At 40.1% G+C, this 18,211-nt stretch overlaps 1 protein-coding gene across 4 annotated transcripts in view; it reads left to right on the top strand.

The window, feature by feature from the left end:
• The first annotated feature begins 315 nt into the window (after positions 1-315).
• Positions 316-18,211, top strand: part of kif6 (kinesin family member 6) — a 56,994-nt gene continuing 39,098 nt past the window's right edge. Inside the window, exons 1-9 of one of the 4 annotated variants that reach the window (XM_044167004.1) lie at positions 316-562; positions 2,506-2,615; positions 3,802-3,876; positions 8,273-8,420; positions 8,676-8,785; positions 10,422-10,551; positions 14,262-14,468; positions 14,894-15,037; positions 15,490-15,576. In XM_044167004.1, coding sequence (XP_044022939.1) covers positions 503-562; positions 2,506-2,615; positions 3,802-3,876; positions 8,273-8,420; positions 8,676-8,785; positions 10,422-10,551; positions 14,262-14,468; positions 14,894-15,037; positions 15,490-15,576 — 1,071 coding nt within the window. In that variant the 5' untranslated portion in view covers positions 316-502. Of the gene's footprint in view, positions 563-2,505; positions 2,616-3,801; positions 3,877-4,137; positions 4,233-8,272; positions 8,435-8,675; positions 8,786-10,421; positions 10,552-14,261; positions 14,469-14,893; positions 15,038-15,489; positions 15,577-18,211 lie in introns of those variants that run through there. The other 3 variants (XM_044167005.1, XM_044167007.1, XM_044167006.1) reach the window with 3 other exon arrangements.

Here is an 18,211-nt window from a genome sequence, read left to right as displayed (position 1 = left end):
TAATGTGTGGGGATTTGCGACAGTGCTGAATACACTTCTGTCAATATTCCCACTGAATGAGTCACTGAATCTGCAGTGACCTTTTGTCTGGAATATACAAAACACCTGCTTAGTAAAGAATAATAAACATTAGAAGAAAATAGAACAGCTCCGAATCCCTGTTTTATTTTTATTTCTGACAATATGTTTACTGTTATTCACATCCCCCTCCTACGCACACACGTCCCTGAACGTCTCTGAACTGGCTCTGACTCATACCATCAAGCATTTGGGGAAAGGAGAGAAAGTGAAGGATAGATTGAAAGGTTGTGTTACCCGGATGAATCATCTTCAAAAGAATAGACGATCTTTGTCAGTGGAGGTGACCGCCGTGACCTAGCAACCAGCTACAACAAACTACAAAGAGCACAGCGCCGACATTAACGTCAGCGAGCTAACCAGCTTTGTGTATAAGGAAAACCAACCAGACGGAACACTTTTCTTTTTTAGTGTAAAAAAAAAAATGGTGAAACAGACGATACAGATATTTGGTCGCGTTAAACCCACTAAAAAAACTACGGTGGTAAGTGGACAGCTGAAACTCAACATTTAGCTAAACACAACTCAGTGGATATGAAAATGAATGCTAGATAACGTTAGTACGTTTATTTAAGCTAGCTAAGTCTGGCGTTATATTAACGAGGCCTCTCTAAATGCGAAGCATGCTAGTTTATATTCCCATTAGGTTAATTATCCCAGTTTAGAACGACATTTTCTCACAAAACAACAGGTTTGAACTGCTAAAAACTGTCCGGACATGATACTGACGTTACACTTATCATACCATTTTCACTACAGACATTTTAGCTTGTCATAGCAGGAAACGCACAGGTGTAGCTAATTACATTAATTATGATGGCTCCCTTCCATTAAGTGCCGTAATAAATCATTCCAGTGATTAAAAACTTACAATATAGTACCGGGGCCCTGGAACTGGCACTCCTGAATGGGAATGCAGTCATTATTAATTAATGTTTTCAATTACACAATGTTTTCCTTGCTATGACATGTCAAAATATGTACTGTAAAAAAAAAAAAAAGGTCTGTGTTGTCGCTTACTCCATACAGCAAGCAACCTCAAAATTCAGAAAAACGCTGTAAAGTGACCATACTTCATTTATCTCTTGCTTAATGGGTTTTTGGGGGCTGATACCAATTTTTAAAAAAAATAAAACATTGAGTTGACGATGCAGCTAGTATTTTGTGTGACTCTTTTGTGCACAAAACTCACAGGTTTTCATTGTTTCCCTCATAATTTTATTTCTGGCTGAATGGAGTCAGACCATATTGGATATTAAAGCTATTAGAAGCTATCCCATTCACAACCAGCACAGAGTCATCCATACAATAAATATGTATTCTGTAAACCGCATCACAGTCAGCAAGGTGCAACATACTGAGCCAGAATCCGATTTTTAATTTAGCGCTGGTGTCATAAGCTTGCCACTGGGCAGGCTTATACAATAATATCAACCGGCCTAATAGTGGTTGCGTACTTATGTTCACTTATTATCAGATAAGGGCCCTCTTTATTGGATACACATGTTAAAAAAGGTCAATTTCCACAAGAAACACCCTGACAGCACTTTTTTCTCCCTAAAGCCCAGTTTATTGTCGGAGCACAGCAGCTGATAGAAGAAAAAAATCAAATTACTTTGAGGGTTTCTCTGGCACTTTAGCTTGAGCTAACAATATCCAGCAAAATGAAATGAGCACAGCTACCTCCTTGGGGCTGTTTGAGGTTCTGCACATGTCCATGTGAAGACAACAGAACAGTGGTGGTCAGGAGATGATACTGCAGGCAGGATGACAGTGAAAAACAATCCAATCATTTAGGTCTTAGCTTTTATTCCTGAAACCCTGGGGACTTGTTGTTGCATCAGTTTCAATTGGAAGCATATGCTAGAACATATGTCTAAGGTCAGAAACAGAGGGTGGGGGTGTTTAGATCGACCGAGCCAGCCTCACTTTAAATGCCCTCCGCTGCTAGAGCTCAGTCGGTATTGGTTTGTTGTTCGACAGTTTTTCTTGTCTCCCCTGAGGCTTTTGTGAGCAGAGGTGAATTTTTTTAGAGCTTGCCTACACTATACACTGATCATGACTGCTTGTTTAGTTCTATTGCTTTCCACAGGATATATGCTACATAAACCCCATCTTTTCATTTTGGGGCTTACAATATCCAAACCACAAGTGGCCAAACTTATACTTTAGCCCTCACATGATGTATTGTCTTTGTGTTTAACTTGGGCTGCATGTATGGCACCACATACCATAAAAACATACAAATCATAGAACATATAGTTGACCACTCTTTCAAAACAGTAGATGACTGCCTATTCTCAAACACTCCCCAAATACTCTGTTGTGGTAAACTAACCCTGTATCTTGTCCTGTGATTACAAACAGTAGCTTGTAGGCCTTGTTCCACTGTAGGACTGACTCTACTGTTGTCTCTGGCTCCCTCAGGTGTACTCTGTGGACAATGAGGAGCAGACAGGTGCTTCACTAGAGTTTGTGGTGCCCAGGGACCTGGCTGATGGCTTTGTTAACAACAAGAGGGAGTGCTACAAGTTCAGGTAGAGTGTCAGGTAGCTGTATTTGTATCTATAAAACTTTCCATCAGCTTCATTACCCATTAGTCAGCCAACTAATTTGGCCTAAGTAAATTCAAGTGGCGGGGTCTTTGAAGTCCACCATAATAATTTCCATCCTTTTTATATCTACAAATGGCTATACGTTTCTCTATCACTGACCCTGTAGAGTAGTGATTGAACTTGTAGCCAGTGAAAGCTTGTTTGCTGTTCTAAATACCTTAGATGGGGTCTCGCTTTCCTGAGACCAATCTCTGATCTGTTTTGTCTTAATGTAAAAGCAGCAGAAGTTTGTTTATAGAAATAAAAATAAGATTAACAAGAAATATAACTTCATCCAGTCTACATGTAGCCTCTTTATAATATGTATGTATGTATAATTAGCTGCAGTCAGAAGTGGGTGCAGAACACCAAAACAATGATGACCTCTTATGCTAAAACTGGGAAAAGCAAGAAACTTGCAGATGACCACTTCAGCTCTTGATTTCAATTATGCTTAAGCTAAAATCTGCAAGAGTGGTGTAACTGTAGAGTTTAGAATGAATAAAGATAACATACAACATAGAGGAAGGTGTGCCACCCATCAGAATTTATGCTGTCAAGGTTGCAAAATAACTTTTCCCATGAATAATTCATCCACCAGTTCTGTCACTGCAGAGCCAGAACATCTGTTTAACGCTGATGGTGAAAGCTGCAGCCTTATATACCCTCTGGGCAGGGCCCATGCCATGCTTACAAGCCCTAAATTCACAGTTAAGGAGTCAGACAGCAGTGGACACTGAGAGCCTTTGAAAACCACCAGTCTTAAAATAGCCTGTGGAGGTTCCCTTGTGCCCTTATAGAAATAAAATTTCCACATTTAACAATCTTCCTGGGCGGATTCCTCTCACATCGCTCTCATCTTTCTGTGGGATAAAACATGATGGGTTGAGACTGCTTTAGAAAACAGAATGACTAAACTCCTCCTCATCCACTTGGGCAATTTAAATAGACTGCTTTTGTGCTTATTCAGTACTGCTGTGGGTAACTGTGTTTAGCTTTGGATTTTCAAGATAAACCAGCAACATACATTTTTACTGTATGTTGGTATGGTAGATAAATGTTCTGACCTGTTCTGTTCTGCCAAATGTGTCATGGCATCACTGTCTTTGTTCTTCTTGCTTTTCTCCAGGTTCCAAAAGGTGTTTGATCATGCAGTCAAACAAGAAGAGATATTTGAAAACATTGCCAAACCAGTTGCAGACAGGTAAAATCTCACTGAAACTGTACTGTTCAAAATGACAAATTGCATTAATACCAGGTAATTGTAAAAGTTTTTATAGAATTTCTTTAAAACCCTTTGTCAACACTTAAAACTACAACCTTTAATTATCCCATTCACAAATTTCATAAGTTATCACTGACAACCTGTGCCCAGCAATGCTCATCTCTCCATGTTATGCTCAGGCCACACAGGCTTTAGCCAGCCGTGTTGACAGGAAGTCAGTAAAGCTCAGCTTTCTTTCAGATGGACATGGAGGTCTGTGATGTTTTTGGCGTGCTTTACATACTTAAACCACTACGTGGACTGAGCTGGCAGGCAAGATGGCACACTCTGCCATAGTAAGTGTGAGAACATTTTCAAGCTACAACAAAACTATATACTGTCGCTGCTCTCTCATTTTGAGCTGTTGTTTGTCTTGCATGAGGACCACATTCATTAAACTCATCTGCTGAAAAATCTGGGCCTCAAGATCAACAGTACAAGTAATTCATCAATACTATTCAATGAAAATAGGGGGTTCACCTGGGCCTATTTTAAATGTAAAATGTTAAATATATTTCAAATATTGATAAGCCCAATATATCAGACCGATTTGATGTGTTCTCATTCATTATCAATATAATAGACTAGACCCCAGTCAATTTTAGCCAATATAGCCACTTTTGAATCGATAAAGTTAATATTTAATTAATGATTGATAACTGAGTATGATGATTGAAGAAAGCAGATTTCCCTCTTGATATTTTCACTTGGTAACAGTGTGACTATCAGGAGTTTACAGTAAAGTTTTTAGAATTAAGATGGTTGACCAGATGTTGTATAATGTACAACTCCACTGGTGGAAAGTAGATAAGTGGGAACTTTACAATTGGATATCAGCAGAAATTTCAATGTCATGCATCCCTACCAGATTTATATAGATGAATCTCATTCTGTTTTAATAAAAAATAAATAATTGTAGTTTCTATAGAAGATGCTACGCGTTTGTAAAATAAACACAATACAACACGTTTTGAATTTAAATTAAATTTTTTAATCTCCCAATCAGCAGTTCCTTGCTTCTTTACCTCTAAGATACCTCTACACATAATTTTCACTCCATTTCAACAAAGGGAAACTCTTTCAGAGCTTTACCCCATGCCTAGACTTAGTCTGAAACAGGACTGACGTCCAAAAGAGAAAAGCCAAGAGGAGAGGGAATTTACTTGGAATTTCCTGTGATCAAATGTTGGTTGTGTTGTTGTTATGTGAACAAGGTTCTTCCTCTCCTTCTCCTTGCCAAACACTGTCCTCATTGCTCAATTTAGCCCTACCATCTCCTCAACATTCCACCCCAGTCTTCTTAGTCACAATTTTGGCTATTTGTGGAATCCTACAAGTGCTTTGCATTATCTTTGCAATTAGAAGACATATAAACAACATTCTGAGACGTCTGGATTGGCTGACTAAGGACTTGGATGTGTTTGACCTGACTCACACAGGTTCACTGACTTGGGTATTAAGTTGCCCTCCCCAGCAAGCCTTTTAACAGTTCCCCCTTTGTTGTGGCAGATGGTAAACATCAGGCTTAAAATGTCTGTCACAGCCAGGCTGATAGGTCTTGACATATCAATTTGAGTTTGGCGTCTTTTAGTTTTTGATATGACAATAATGTCCGCAGCCTAGAGGACACTAGTCATCCTGTCTAGCCATGACCAATTGATTTCTTTAGTCCACTGTCAGCTCCTTGCCCCCTCTGCAGGCTGCCCGTTTACACACTGAATGTTCTGAATTCCAAAAAGTTTTAAGTTTTTAAATCCAGTCTCACCACAGTGGCTAAAAGACAAATGAATGGAGTGAATAATTCTGCCTGATCGGCCCCATTTCCTAATGGAATATGTTGCCTTCAAACACAATCACAAGTCTTAGGCCTCATATCCTTGCTACAAAAATAATTGAAAGATTATGAAAGGCACTTTAGCTGGGACTGACATACAGTAGACTAAACCCAGTTGGTGTGCTGATAACTGAAGCTTATGTTGATATTGACATGGTCCCAGTTACAGAAGCACGTCTGGTTACAGTATTCACAAACAGAATCAAATTTGGACTGACAGAATGTTTTTCCTCAAGCCCCTGTATTCAGGAAAAATTTATTCAGTTTTAGTCAGAGGTCACTTTCAATCGCAGCAGTTTTGCTGTCACTGCACTAAAACTCAGTTTCACGCATGTAGGCGCCTTTCCTCTCAACTAGCAATAACTGTCAGGTCGTTGTTTTGGTTGGTACTCTGTCATACTTGGCACACCTCAAGTTTAGCCAAAAGCTCTAACTCGTTTACTTGCACACTAGTCTCTGTCTCTGCTGTGGTGTAACTGAAACCAGTCATTTTAACCCCAACACAGTAGTTTAAAAACAAACCAGCATTAACAGCTCCAGGAGAGGAAGAGCCAATGTAATGATGTTGGGCTGGCAAGGCAAACTATCTATCTGCATTGTAATCCCATTTCACAAGGCTGTGAAACCTGCAGCCCAAGTTCAAAGAATAATGAGGGTCTGTTCAGTTTTATCCGTAACCCAGTTACCTCAAAAGATTGGACATACTGCTTCTCATAAAAAGAACAGGAAGAACACAGATCTTTTGGACGTTGAGTTGCCAGTCTCCAGGAAACCTGAGGTGTAGAGAGGAACAAGCGTTGGGAAACGCCCAAGCCTTAGTGGCAGGGCCCAGGCCTCATCATTAGCACTGACATTAAACTAAACACTGCCATCACTGCCATGACTCACACTGGATTAAATGGACGTTCAGTGGCCGTCCAAGTCAGACTAACCAACCACCATTCTCATGAGTGAACGTAGTGTTTTATATAAACTGCAGTTTTTTCCCTCACCCTTCTGATGCAGGGTGTGGAATTGTATAGCACACAGGGAGGGAAACCCACACACTGCTCAAATACTGGGTTGGCAATTACATTAGAATAACGCTTAGTTTATAATTCATCTTGAAAAATATAGCGTCAAGATATCCTTTTCCTTGCAACTGGCAAGTCAGAGAGCACAGAGTTTATCCTCACCTTTGATCCAAGCTCGTGTGTCAGAGCCTCCTCTGTCATTTTACTATTTAGTCCTGGTTTATTTCCAAGACTACAGAACAGGAGTTTTTTTTATGCCAATATATCCTACCTCATATAAGTACCATCATATTGGATGTTCATTTCATTCAATCAGAACTAGATACCATTGGTTTCTGTGGCCCTGTGCACGTGCAGAAGGGCAGTTCAGTGCCAAACCAAAATTTACCGGGCCCTGCCTAGTTGAGTGGGTTTGGGCCCTTTCCTTCACTCATACTCCGAGACATTCCTCCCTCACCGGCAGATGTCTGTCTCCATAGCAGTTCTCCACTCACTGCCATCTTTTCCTGTGGATTTATAGTGTCAGATTCAATTCACTCACATTTTGGTGTCTGCTTGGGGATATACTTGACAGTACCTTGCACTCTTGCAAATTAAGATAGTGATGTCATAGAAGGCACACGATGTGAATGAGCTAGAATATGGTTACATTTACAGACAAACAGATGCATTCTGCTTTTTGCAAGTCATAACATGCTCAAGGAAAAATAGCTTTACTTTCCACTGTTAATCAATTATATGTAGCCCATTTTGTTGTTTGGTTGCATATATTTAGCCTTCTTTAAAAACAGCACAGCAGTAATCATAAACTGTTTATTATGTTTGCTGTCATCTGTTCTTATGTTCTCATGGACTTACAGTAACATAATCCTCCATTACCAGTGCAGACACATGCTGTTCCAAGATCTACTGTAAAATGTAAACATTTTTTGTTGTTCTGCCGCCTATGGTCAATTGGCCAGTCAGAACAAATTGGATGTGGAACAAAATTAGTAATTTTGTTGGAATTGTGTATTAAATCTACTTATCTGCTTCTTATAAAATTTGAAAAAAAGACAATATACAGTGTCTGTTCTTGGTGACCTCAGTATTACCTTAGACTTTATGTTCTTGGTGTTGATGAACATTCTGCTAGTTAGCTATATTTATGTATTTGTCCATTTGAATAATTCAAACAAGCCCCTCATAATATTTGCTGCATTCTTGAAAGAGTAAGAAATCACTAGCTTAAGTAAATGTCCACAAAAGGAGCTTGTGAAAAGCAGGTACACAACAGAAAAAAAGTCATTATAAAACAACTGAAATAAGCTTGATCTCACAAATAGATATTTAACAGTGCGAGGTTCCTTTACTGATACGATAGCAGTAGATACTGTACTTGAGTTCATGCTGCCAAGGGTCAACCACTGATCTCAGGTGAGTGCTTCTACTTTGAAAGGTTTTGTAAACATAGACCTTTTGCGGTTGTTAAGTGTGTGTGTCTTTGCAGTGTATTGGCTGGCTATAATGGCACCATATTTGCCTATGGCCAGACGGGCAGTGGGAAGACCTTTACCATCACAGGAGGGGCTGAGCGCTACAGTGATCGTGGCATTATTCCCCGCACCCTTTCCTACCTGTTTGAACGCTTCAGCCAGGTCAGCACCGCAGGGTTAGCTTGTTTTTTCTATTAATTTAAGGTATCACCTTCACTAGTTCATACAGCCCACAAACTTTGATACAAAGAAGAAAAATCTAAAATAGGATCCTCCTGGCTCTCTCTACCATCATTCATTTCCCTGTGCAGCAAAGCATCTAAATTTAAATATTTGCTTTTGCTAAATGTCAAAAACACTGAGAATCCATCTTTATGCACCCAGTCCAATTTAACATACTATAATTTTGGTCCACAGGACAGCAGTATGGTTTATTCCACACACATCTCCTACCTGGAAATCTACAACGAGATGGGATATGACCTTCTGGATTCCCGTCATGAAGCATCTCGACTGGAAGACCTACCGTCAGTTAATTTTTTTATTACTGTAACTTTGGCTATACTGATGCTACAGACATCAAGTTTCGTTTGAAAATGTCAACAATTTCGCCTTGAAGACATGCACTCATAAGTGATATATACACTTATTTTAAAGTTGAAAAGACCAATCATCCCTGATTCCCATTATTCTCCCAGACACTTGTGGGTTTAGCCGAGCCTTATTCTTGAACAGCCATTTGTCAGCCTGGCCCGGAGTCAGTGTGTGGTAAAATATGGAGACTCCAGTATTTACCACCTCACTTACGAACTGCCAACTGACATAATGAGACTGTGGGACAGCCATGGATGTGGTCAACCTGGTGGCGGACTCTGCCACTGGAGTGGAGAGCAAGAAGGTCATGTGGAGAAATAGTTTTTCATAGCTAGTTGCTGCTGCAGCTGGTCTTAGGGAAATTCTTTTTTTGTGTCCATCTACCTCTTTTTCTCCCTCATTCTTTGTTGTCCTTTTTTGCTTCCCTCTCTGCCTTGCCCCTGTCCCTTCCTTACTGATCATCCAATTTCATCCTGCTTCATTTTTCTTTGTAATTATAAATTCCATCTGTCTGGAGGTTAGTTTGTGTATGATCTTATTTTATTTTTTTTTTTGCCTTTTTTTTTGTCATACTCAATACTTATTCATCTCAAAGTAGACTTTGGGCTTCCAGGCGTGACATCGTCTTGGTACATCATTTTGGTGCTTGTCTTGTATTTTCTTGTACCAGTACCATTTAAGTTTCTTCTCTCCTTTTGCAGAGGAGCTCAAGGTTTCGATACCCACAAATCACAGTCTTCTGGAAATAGACAGTGCCCGTTGTTAACCATGCTGTGGCTACACTTGCTGATTCAAGGCGAAGCTGTGGCACTGACAAATTTCTCTCTTTAACTGTTGGTCTGCTTCTGTCTTTCACTGCCTACCCCTTCTCTTTATTCTGACATCCTTGACCTCATTTTTTTTTTCTTGTTTTACTTCTTCTTGTCGCCATCTGTGCATTATTTCCATCATGAGTCCAGCATTCCGTCCTCTAAATGCCCAAAAGTCTGTAAATTATAATCAAATCCTATTTTGGGTTGGTGGGGCTGTTTGGGGAAAATAACCTGCCAGGGTTCAGGCCTTTAATCACATTAAGATTAATACTGTTCTATTGAACTACCTCAATTAATTGTCTACATGTGTTCTCCAGTCATTCCACCCTCTTTGACATCTCAATCCAGTAGCCATACTGTCACAACCCGTGAAGTGGTAGGAGCATAGGAGTCATTTCAGCCTCATCTGTCCAGTGCTTGATGTGGGCAAGAATCAATCACCTGTTTGTTTTTAAAAGCCAGCCCTGTCTGTTATCAAGTTATGAACTGCCGGATAGATAAAGCACTTGTGTCAAACTGGGTCACAGCCCACACTGACATGCAGATGTGGTTTGTTTGGATTTAGAACTGAGTGAGGCCAAGGCGATGGTAGGGAAATGGATGACGTAACTGACATAATTAGTCTTTCGTAATTGCTTCAGTGTTGGATTATTTGGGTTTTGACTGGAATTGTCCCGTTTTGTCATTTTTTTACTCAGAATTTCAAGTTAATTTATTATGCTGGAATTTTGTTTTAACAACGTTTTTTCTTTTCCAGAAAAGTAATGATCATGGAGGATCCAGACCAGAACATCCATCTCAGGAACCTGTCACTGCAGCCGTCAGCAAATGAGGAGGAGGCTCTGAATCTGCTCTTCCTGGGTGACACCAATCGTATGATTGCAGAAGTAAGAAAGAGGCAAACACATGCTGCCGTAGAGATTCTCCATTAACAGAAATGTATGATGTGACCCCTTTTTAATTCACACACCATACATACAGTGTTCTTAGTAAGGATTGTAGACAGTATGCAAAAATACATGACCACTCCCAGGCTAAGTGGCATAAAGGGTATTTTTTGTCCACAAATGCAATATGCACTCTAAAGGCTACCTTAAGACCCCTCTAAAATATTATTTTGGTCCCCTGTGGTCCCTTTTACCATGTTTTTCCCCAGTAAAACCAAGCATTCTCTCTGTAATTTCTGTTTATGTTGTGGTGGTTCTTTTCTACACTGAGACACCCAGACTCCCCACGCTGATGAGACATGTTTTGGGTCAGCTTTTGATTTGCAACCTGAGGTTTGGAGCAAAGGGCTGATCTCACCTTGTTTACTAGTTTGTAAGTAAATAACAGACAGTAAAAGTGAACTGGATAATCAGGATTCAATCAGAGACTTGCTTTTTATTTTTGATGAGTATTTCAAAGTTTTTGATGTGGCTGGGAAAAAAACAATGCAAAAGAAATCTAAGATGGAATTTCTCTGGAACTCAGTATCCTGTCACATAACTTTTGTAGTGTATGAGAAAATGTGACTACCAAGTAACACACAAAATACACTGAATGTAGCCCATTGCCTAAACAATATTGCATTTGTTTTTATCTACCTAGGACACACTCCCACTGTCCACTGCTGTAAAACCTGGGGGTATATTTTAGTGGAAACACATTTTTGGATGTTACATTGGTCTGTTGATCAGGCAATCGAGATGTTGCACAGTTCAGCGGGGAGCCCCCGGCACAGTCCACCCACAGCAAGACTTTAGTGAATTCGTCCTCTCTGGAACTTCTTCACAAGAAGATTTCCCGTGAGCCCCAAGCAAACAAAGAACCATCAGTATAGTCTATTTGTCATTGCCAGAATCACCCCAGAAGTCCTTGCTCCACATAGACTTCCAATAAAGTTAACAGTAATGCTTTCTTTCTTCTCTTGCTCCCAACCATGTGGATAAAAGATGACACATCCATTCACGCCACACTCAGCAGACAATGAGCTCACTCGCTTTGAGACTTGGCAATCCCCTCTGCATTTTTATTGGACAGGAAATAAAATACACCTTTTCAACTCCTCACCCTTCCTTCAACCTCATCAAGAAACATTTCCTCCCATCTGGTCTTTTTTTCTGCGTCCCTGTTTCACTTCTCGTCACATGTGGGCATGCAGGGCCTGTATCTTTCCCCTTTCTGCATCCTAACTCCCTCTTGAACTTGCGGGGGTGAGTAGGATGCATAGCAGGTGGTCCAAATGAAACTTTATTCTTCTTTTGAATCAGCAATCTGAGTGTTTCGGGGTTTGTAGCACCAGATTGTGTGGTCAGCATGTGGTGCACTTAAGATCAACATGTGGTCAATTGAGAACACAGGAGACTAAAGGAAGTGACTCCAATGAGGTTGCATTGTTCTGCTCTTTTTTCACAACTAAGGCATACTTTAATGCCCCTGTGTGGACACTATTTCCTCTGTGGACATGAACACACAGACTGTAACCATATAAATATTCATATTGTACTTGACGTACTTGATATAATGTCTGGTGATATCAAAATTAAGTTATCATGGTGCACAGTGCACGCACATCTCAAAACTTACCCAAACTGTCTCTCAGCTGGTGCTCAGTCTTGATAAATGCAATGGTAAGGACACAATGACACTCAGAGATAAGAGCCAACAGTCACTTCTTATCTATGGGCAGCTGCTCGAGCTGCTGTATTCAAATACAGCTGCCCAGCTGTATTTGAATACTTTTAACTGTCATCCATGAGTGCTGGTATCGATTGCCACTGTAGTACATACATTAACTGTCACAGAGAGGTGTTTCTGTTATTTAGCTTACACATTTATATAAATGGGGTGGACAAAATAATAGAAACACCTCTTAGTATAATGCAATACAATTCAACAGCACCACAAACTATGTCCTCCAAAATGATCATAAAGTTGAATCAATACCTCTCAAAAACAGTTTCAACAAAAACTGATTATAATCTTCATGAAGGTAGGATTTATTGCGGAGCTGTTAGACTGCATTAGTTTCATCTAGGTGTACCTAATAAACTGCCAACTGAGTGTATTTACTTGGTGCATGTATTAAAATAGAGGAAGTTTCCAACATGAGCAATATACTGTTCTAACTTTAATGCAAGAGTAGCAAATTCTCTGCATTGCATTCTCTGACTGTATATATCTCATATAGTATCTCACTCTTGTCATAGTTTTACACAAATTACTGAGTTGACTTTTGAATGTGACAAATTAACAGAAGTGTACATATTTACATACATTCTGAAGCCTAGTACAAGATGGGATATTGTTTTAATGTTAAAAGAAAAATACATTCTTGAGCAGATTAATGTTAAAGCTATTAAAAATATGTACAAATATATGTATGGTGTTAGCTTTTTTTCTGCAAGCTGGAATTGCATAGCACCAAAAACTTATCTGTGTATCCGTAGAAGCATTAAATACAACACACTGTGCAGTAACAGAGGCTAAAAACACCTGCTGGCTGTCTGGAATTTGACAGGCTTATAGTGTAGGCCACTTATCAAGGTTTGACCAGCATTGGGTTGGTGTTGGTTGGTGTGGAAAATAGCTGTCAGTAAAACTAATTCTTCAACATGGAAACTTTATCCTTACCTTTGACCCTTCATTCAATCATATTAGGTGTGTGATCCCTTGCCAACATCTAAGGGCTGCTTCATATTACTTCAAGTGATGCCCTGAGGAGCAAGCATACATGTGTGCAGAGTGAAGAGAATTTGGACTGAGGAAAGAGATGATGGCGATGGGTTAAGATATTGAAAGATCTGTCATGAGCTGTCATGACCCTAACAGGCAGGTGTTGGCACATTTACACCAACAAGTCAGGGTCAGAGCACCTTTTTAGAATGCATGACCTGGAATGTCTATGATGATGTTTTCCAGCAGAGAGAAGAAGTAAGTCATATCCATATCTAAGTCAGTGACCATTCCACAGAAGGAATCTCAGCCTTGATCAGAGGCTAATTCAAGTCAAGATGTACTGTATCAACAGGATACCCCCTCCATTCTAATTAATAGTTGTTATTTAAACCCACCATCATGTGTTGAAGCTGCCTATGTGCTACGGCATAAACAAAAGAAAACAAAAAGAAGTCTATGATCAGCACTATGTCAGTGAATGTCCATTTCCTCTGTTTATTCTCTGTTTGTGGACCCCATGACTAAACCATCCTCCTCTAGTTAATAAAGCGTGTTTGTGCAGAGTGACTCATACTCTATTTCTGTCTCCTCCTGGTCTCAACCTGACTTCTGCTGTTCCAGTGACCATCTGAAACTCAACCTCAGCTTTTGTAAAGCCGCCACCATGTGTTTACTGCTCATCGGTTACACATGGTGTGACTTTGATCTTCAAACCAGCGGGAGCAAGAAAAAATAAGAATCAAAGGAAACATGTTTTTTGTTGTTTGAATATGAAAAGTACCACAGATAGAGAATAAAATTCCCTTTTTCTCTTTTTTTTTTGTGTCCACCATGTGTACCAATTTTAGAGGATTTAGAATACTCTCATACAGACCTAAGAATATTACACTGCATAGCATTTTCAAAATGTTCTCTCACCACCTTCTCTCATCTCCAGACTCCAATGAATCAGGCATCCACACGTTCCCACTGTATTTTCACTGTGCACTTGTGCAGGCGTGAGCCTGGCTCGGCCACCCTGCGGCGCTCCAAGCTCCACCTGGTGGACCTGGCTGGATCAGATCGAGTTAGCAAGACTGGCCTGAATGGGCAGCTGCTCACTGAGGCCAAGTACATCAACCTCTCCCTCCACTACTTGGAGCAGGTAGCCACTTATGAAACTATTTTTTTATTTAAAATAATATATTGTACAAACAATTTAATATTTGAAATATATTTGATGTAAGTAATGAAATACATTTTGACATAGAATACATTTAATTGTTTGCTTCATTTACTGTGTGATTTATGTGTGATTTGGCACAGCAAGTTTAATCCTTTCCACCATGCGAAAAAAACCCTGTGTATTCTGCTGATTCAGGCTACTTCATTTGTTCAGTCTACTATAAGTTCCTCGTAATTCATTTTATTTCAGACGTTTGATTACTGTATGAACAGTAATGACCTATACTGTTGGAAAGAGTAATTACATTTTCTTTCAGACATTATGTTACAATCAGGCATTTCATTTGCTTCCTCCATCTCTGTCTTGATTTACATATCAGCCCTTTTCACTGCTGTCTTCTTCAGGTGATCATAGCTTTGTCAGAGAAGAACCGCTCACATATTCCTTACAGGAACTCAATGTTGACCTCTGTGCTGAGGGACAGCCTTGGGGGCAACTGCATGACTACTATGATTGCCACTATGGCAGTGGACAAGAGGAACCTTGATGTAAGGATGGTCTGCCTAGGGTCATGTTCAGACAGAATATTCTGCTAGATTGCCAAAAAGTGAGGAGAAACAAGGTTTTGGAGTGTAATAATGTTTGCTCTTGCTAGCTAGCTCTGTCAGTAGTAAATATACATTTTTTCTTCTGAAACCTCATCTGAATTCTCTGGGTATTTAAACCATGCAAAAATATTTTTTTCTTACATTTTTGAGACATAAAATGTGTTTAGTATCATACAGTATATTCTGCTTCATAGAAACTAATGAAAAGCTGTGCATTGTAAAGAAAGTATAGATTATGAACATTTTGTTATCTTTGTTGCATCCTTGTATGCATTCACTTGATTAAATGTATCAAATGAGAACTAAATTAAGACGGAGTAATTAGGAGTAATAGTCTTCCCTCAGGCAGAAAAACGAACATTAAAACATTTTCTTTAAACTGTTTTCTTCAGGAGTCCATCTCTACGTGCCGCTTTGCTCAGCGCGTGGCTCTCATCAAGAACGAGGCGATATTGAATGAAGAACTGGATCCTGCCCTGGTGAGACAGCCAGACACTCACAGAACTTCACCAGTCACTACAAATACCATAGCTTAGCCACACAGTCACACCACAGAAGCATGACTTAATGTGCTGTTTCATTATGGCCAGACCCTCCTCATAGCTTCCAGACCTTAAATTGATCAGCGAATGAGTTGTAGTGAGAATCCAGCTTCTAAATGTAACCCACCATGTGCTTAAGTGTCCTCTTTAGGTTTCCAATATCAAATTAGTTTTTCCAGTGTCATTCTGAAAGAAGCCGTTTTCCACCTTCAACACATGGATGCCTGTCCGTCTTGTGTTATTTAGACTGCTCACAGGTCCTTGTTGCATTCTCTCTCTCTGTCTTGTTTACATGCCTCCAATTCTGTTATGGCATGTTTTATCCCACCACCTTACAGCTTCTTGAGAAAGCATCCAGCTGGAGACTGGTGTGTATATATAGGTCTTTACACACATTCATGCAAGGAAGCACAAATTGTACGCATGGAGCCACATAGAGCAATTCCTGTCCAGATGTTGCAGATCTGAGGACATTAACATTTTTAAAATAAGAGTGGGGAGTCTTTTTACTTTTATTATATTTAGTATCTATATACTATGAATACATTTTTATTTTAGTAAGTTAGAGAAGAAGCCAGAGTACGAGATGTAGAGCAGAGAACATTTTGGTGAGAATAAGACCAGGGATTGTATGTTGTTACAGAGGCCACTCAACAATCGTTTACATAGACATTGCACATACTTCCATATCTGCCTTTTGTTACATATTGTTATACATTATATAATGAGTAATAAGAAATCACGTGAGAGATTGCCTGAGCAGGTTAGCCCTTGATGATGGTTTCCCTCATTTACTTTCTCCTTGCAATACTTGTCCACTATTGTAGTGTCCAAGGAAGCAGACCTGGTAGTTGCTGTAAAGGCCCCTCAGGGGATATACTGTACAGTAGTTAGTCATCACAGCTATATCCGCTTCCTCCCCTCCCACCATGACCTGCCTCAGGATCAACTGCTACTGTATTACTGCTACTGAGACTTGGCTGGCCACTTGCAAACCCTACAGAGGTATTTTTAAGAGAGTCTGCGGCCAGCCCAGTAATTGTGACAGTGTCTGGCTGCTCCCAATTGGGCCCGGCACAGTTACAGCTCCAGGCAAACCCAAACTCCATGGGCAAACTTCTTGTCTCCGTTTATGGCTTTTTAGTGTGTTACTCATTTTGTTCGTTGCTCCCGTCTCTGTCTCTCCCTCTATCTCTCTTCCTGGTTTACTGAGAAAAAGTTAAGCCAGCAGTGCAGTTTGCAGATTAGAATGATGTCATTTATTGTGGTTTGGGGTGACACTCACATTTTTGGCCTGCCCAGTCTCAAGGCACACTGTCTGTTGGACACGCTGGCTGTGGTAATTGATTTGAAACCTGGAGTTTGCTTTTCACAATCTTGCAGTCAGTGTTTGGTACATTGTTCAGACCACACACTGCCTTAATGGTCCTATACTGTAGCCTACAGGCTACAAAAAGCACTTCTTCAAAGCCTGAACAGCAGGAAACCAGCCAAACCGGACAAAACATTGAACAAGTCTCTCATGGACAGGGAAAGAATGAGGTGTTGAAAGTGACCTGTGATCATAATGAAGTCAGCCACAGTGACCACACCATATAAGGTTGGCTCTGTTGGTTGCTCTAAGATCACTAAGGTCAGTCTTAATCCTCCATTTAGACCAGGCTGATCCTGGTCTGCAGTCAGAGGAAATTATCAACAGTTATTGGATCTTCCAAGATGCTTCCACCACCTCAGTGTAGCATTTATTTCATGTGTGTACTTTGTGTGCAGGAGTACTTAGTTTGAGTTGAGCTGAACTGTCATCAAACTTCTTTCTGTAATTCTTGAAGGGTCAAAAAAAGTTGATCTTAATGTGTTGTTATGCGGGTAATAGGAGGCTGGTTGACTGGTTGACCCTCCTGAACCTGGATTCTCCCTTTACTTAAAGATACACACAGCATCTTGCCTGAGAAGACAGCTCTGATTAGCGCATACCTGTGAGTCAAACAGAAGCCTGCTTATAGCCCACCAGAGAGACATGTTTGGGAAGCGGGTGTGAAAATTCCTGTGAGTGGTTGCTCTCCCTGGGTCCCTCATCTGTCTTGTCTTGTGGCTGACTTTTGTTAGGACAGAAGGGCTTTTGTAAGTGTAGTGGTGTGGTGCAGTACAGTGCTCCTTGCCTTACTCTAAAATGCCTGCTACCATGCATGGAACAAAGCCCTTATGTTATCATTTTGTTGTGGGGGATAAAACCTTGCCCATGTTTAGGTGTAGTGGGAAACTATGACTTCTCTTCCTTCATTAAGAGGCCCCATAATAGCAGCATGTTTGTGAGTGGCATACTACATAATACATATGAATTTGAGGTGTAACCTGTGGTTATACTGCAGTGGGGGGTTTTCTGCATAGGATCGATAGTATGTATTTAAGAAGAAGATGTATAACGTATATAAAGTTTAATGTTTCTAACTTAATTGTGTAACATGTTTGTCAGCACATAGAAAGTATCACAGACATACATGTAGCATTGCTTTTTCCATCACCATAACATTTTTCATTTTGAATTGTTGCACTGACATGGGTTTCCATAGGA

Source organism: Siniperca chuatsi, linkage group LG15, assembly GCF_020085105.1.
Source record: "Siniperca chuatsi isolate FFG_IHB_CAS linkage group LG15, ASM2008510v1, whole genome shotgun sequence".
NCBI classification, from domain to species: Eukaryota; Metazoa; Chordata; class Actinopteri; order Centrarchiformes; family Sinipercidae; genus Siniperca; species Siniperca chuatsi.
The sequence above is the reverse complement of the archived record's forward strand: the minus strand, read 5'-3'. Positions and strand labels throughout refer to the sequence as shown.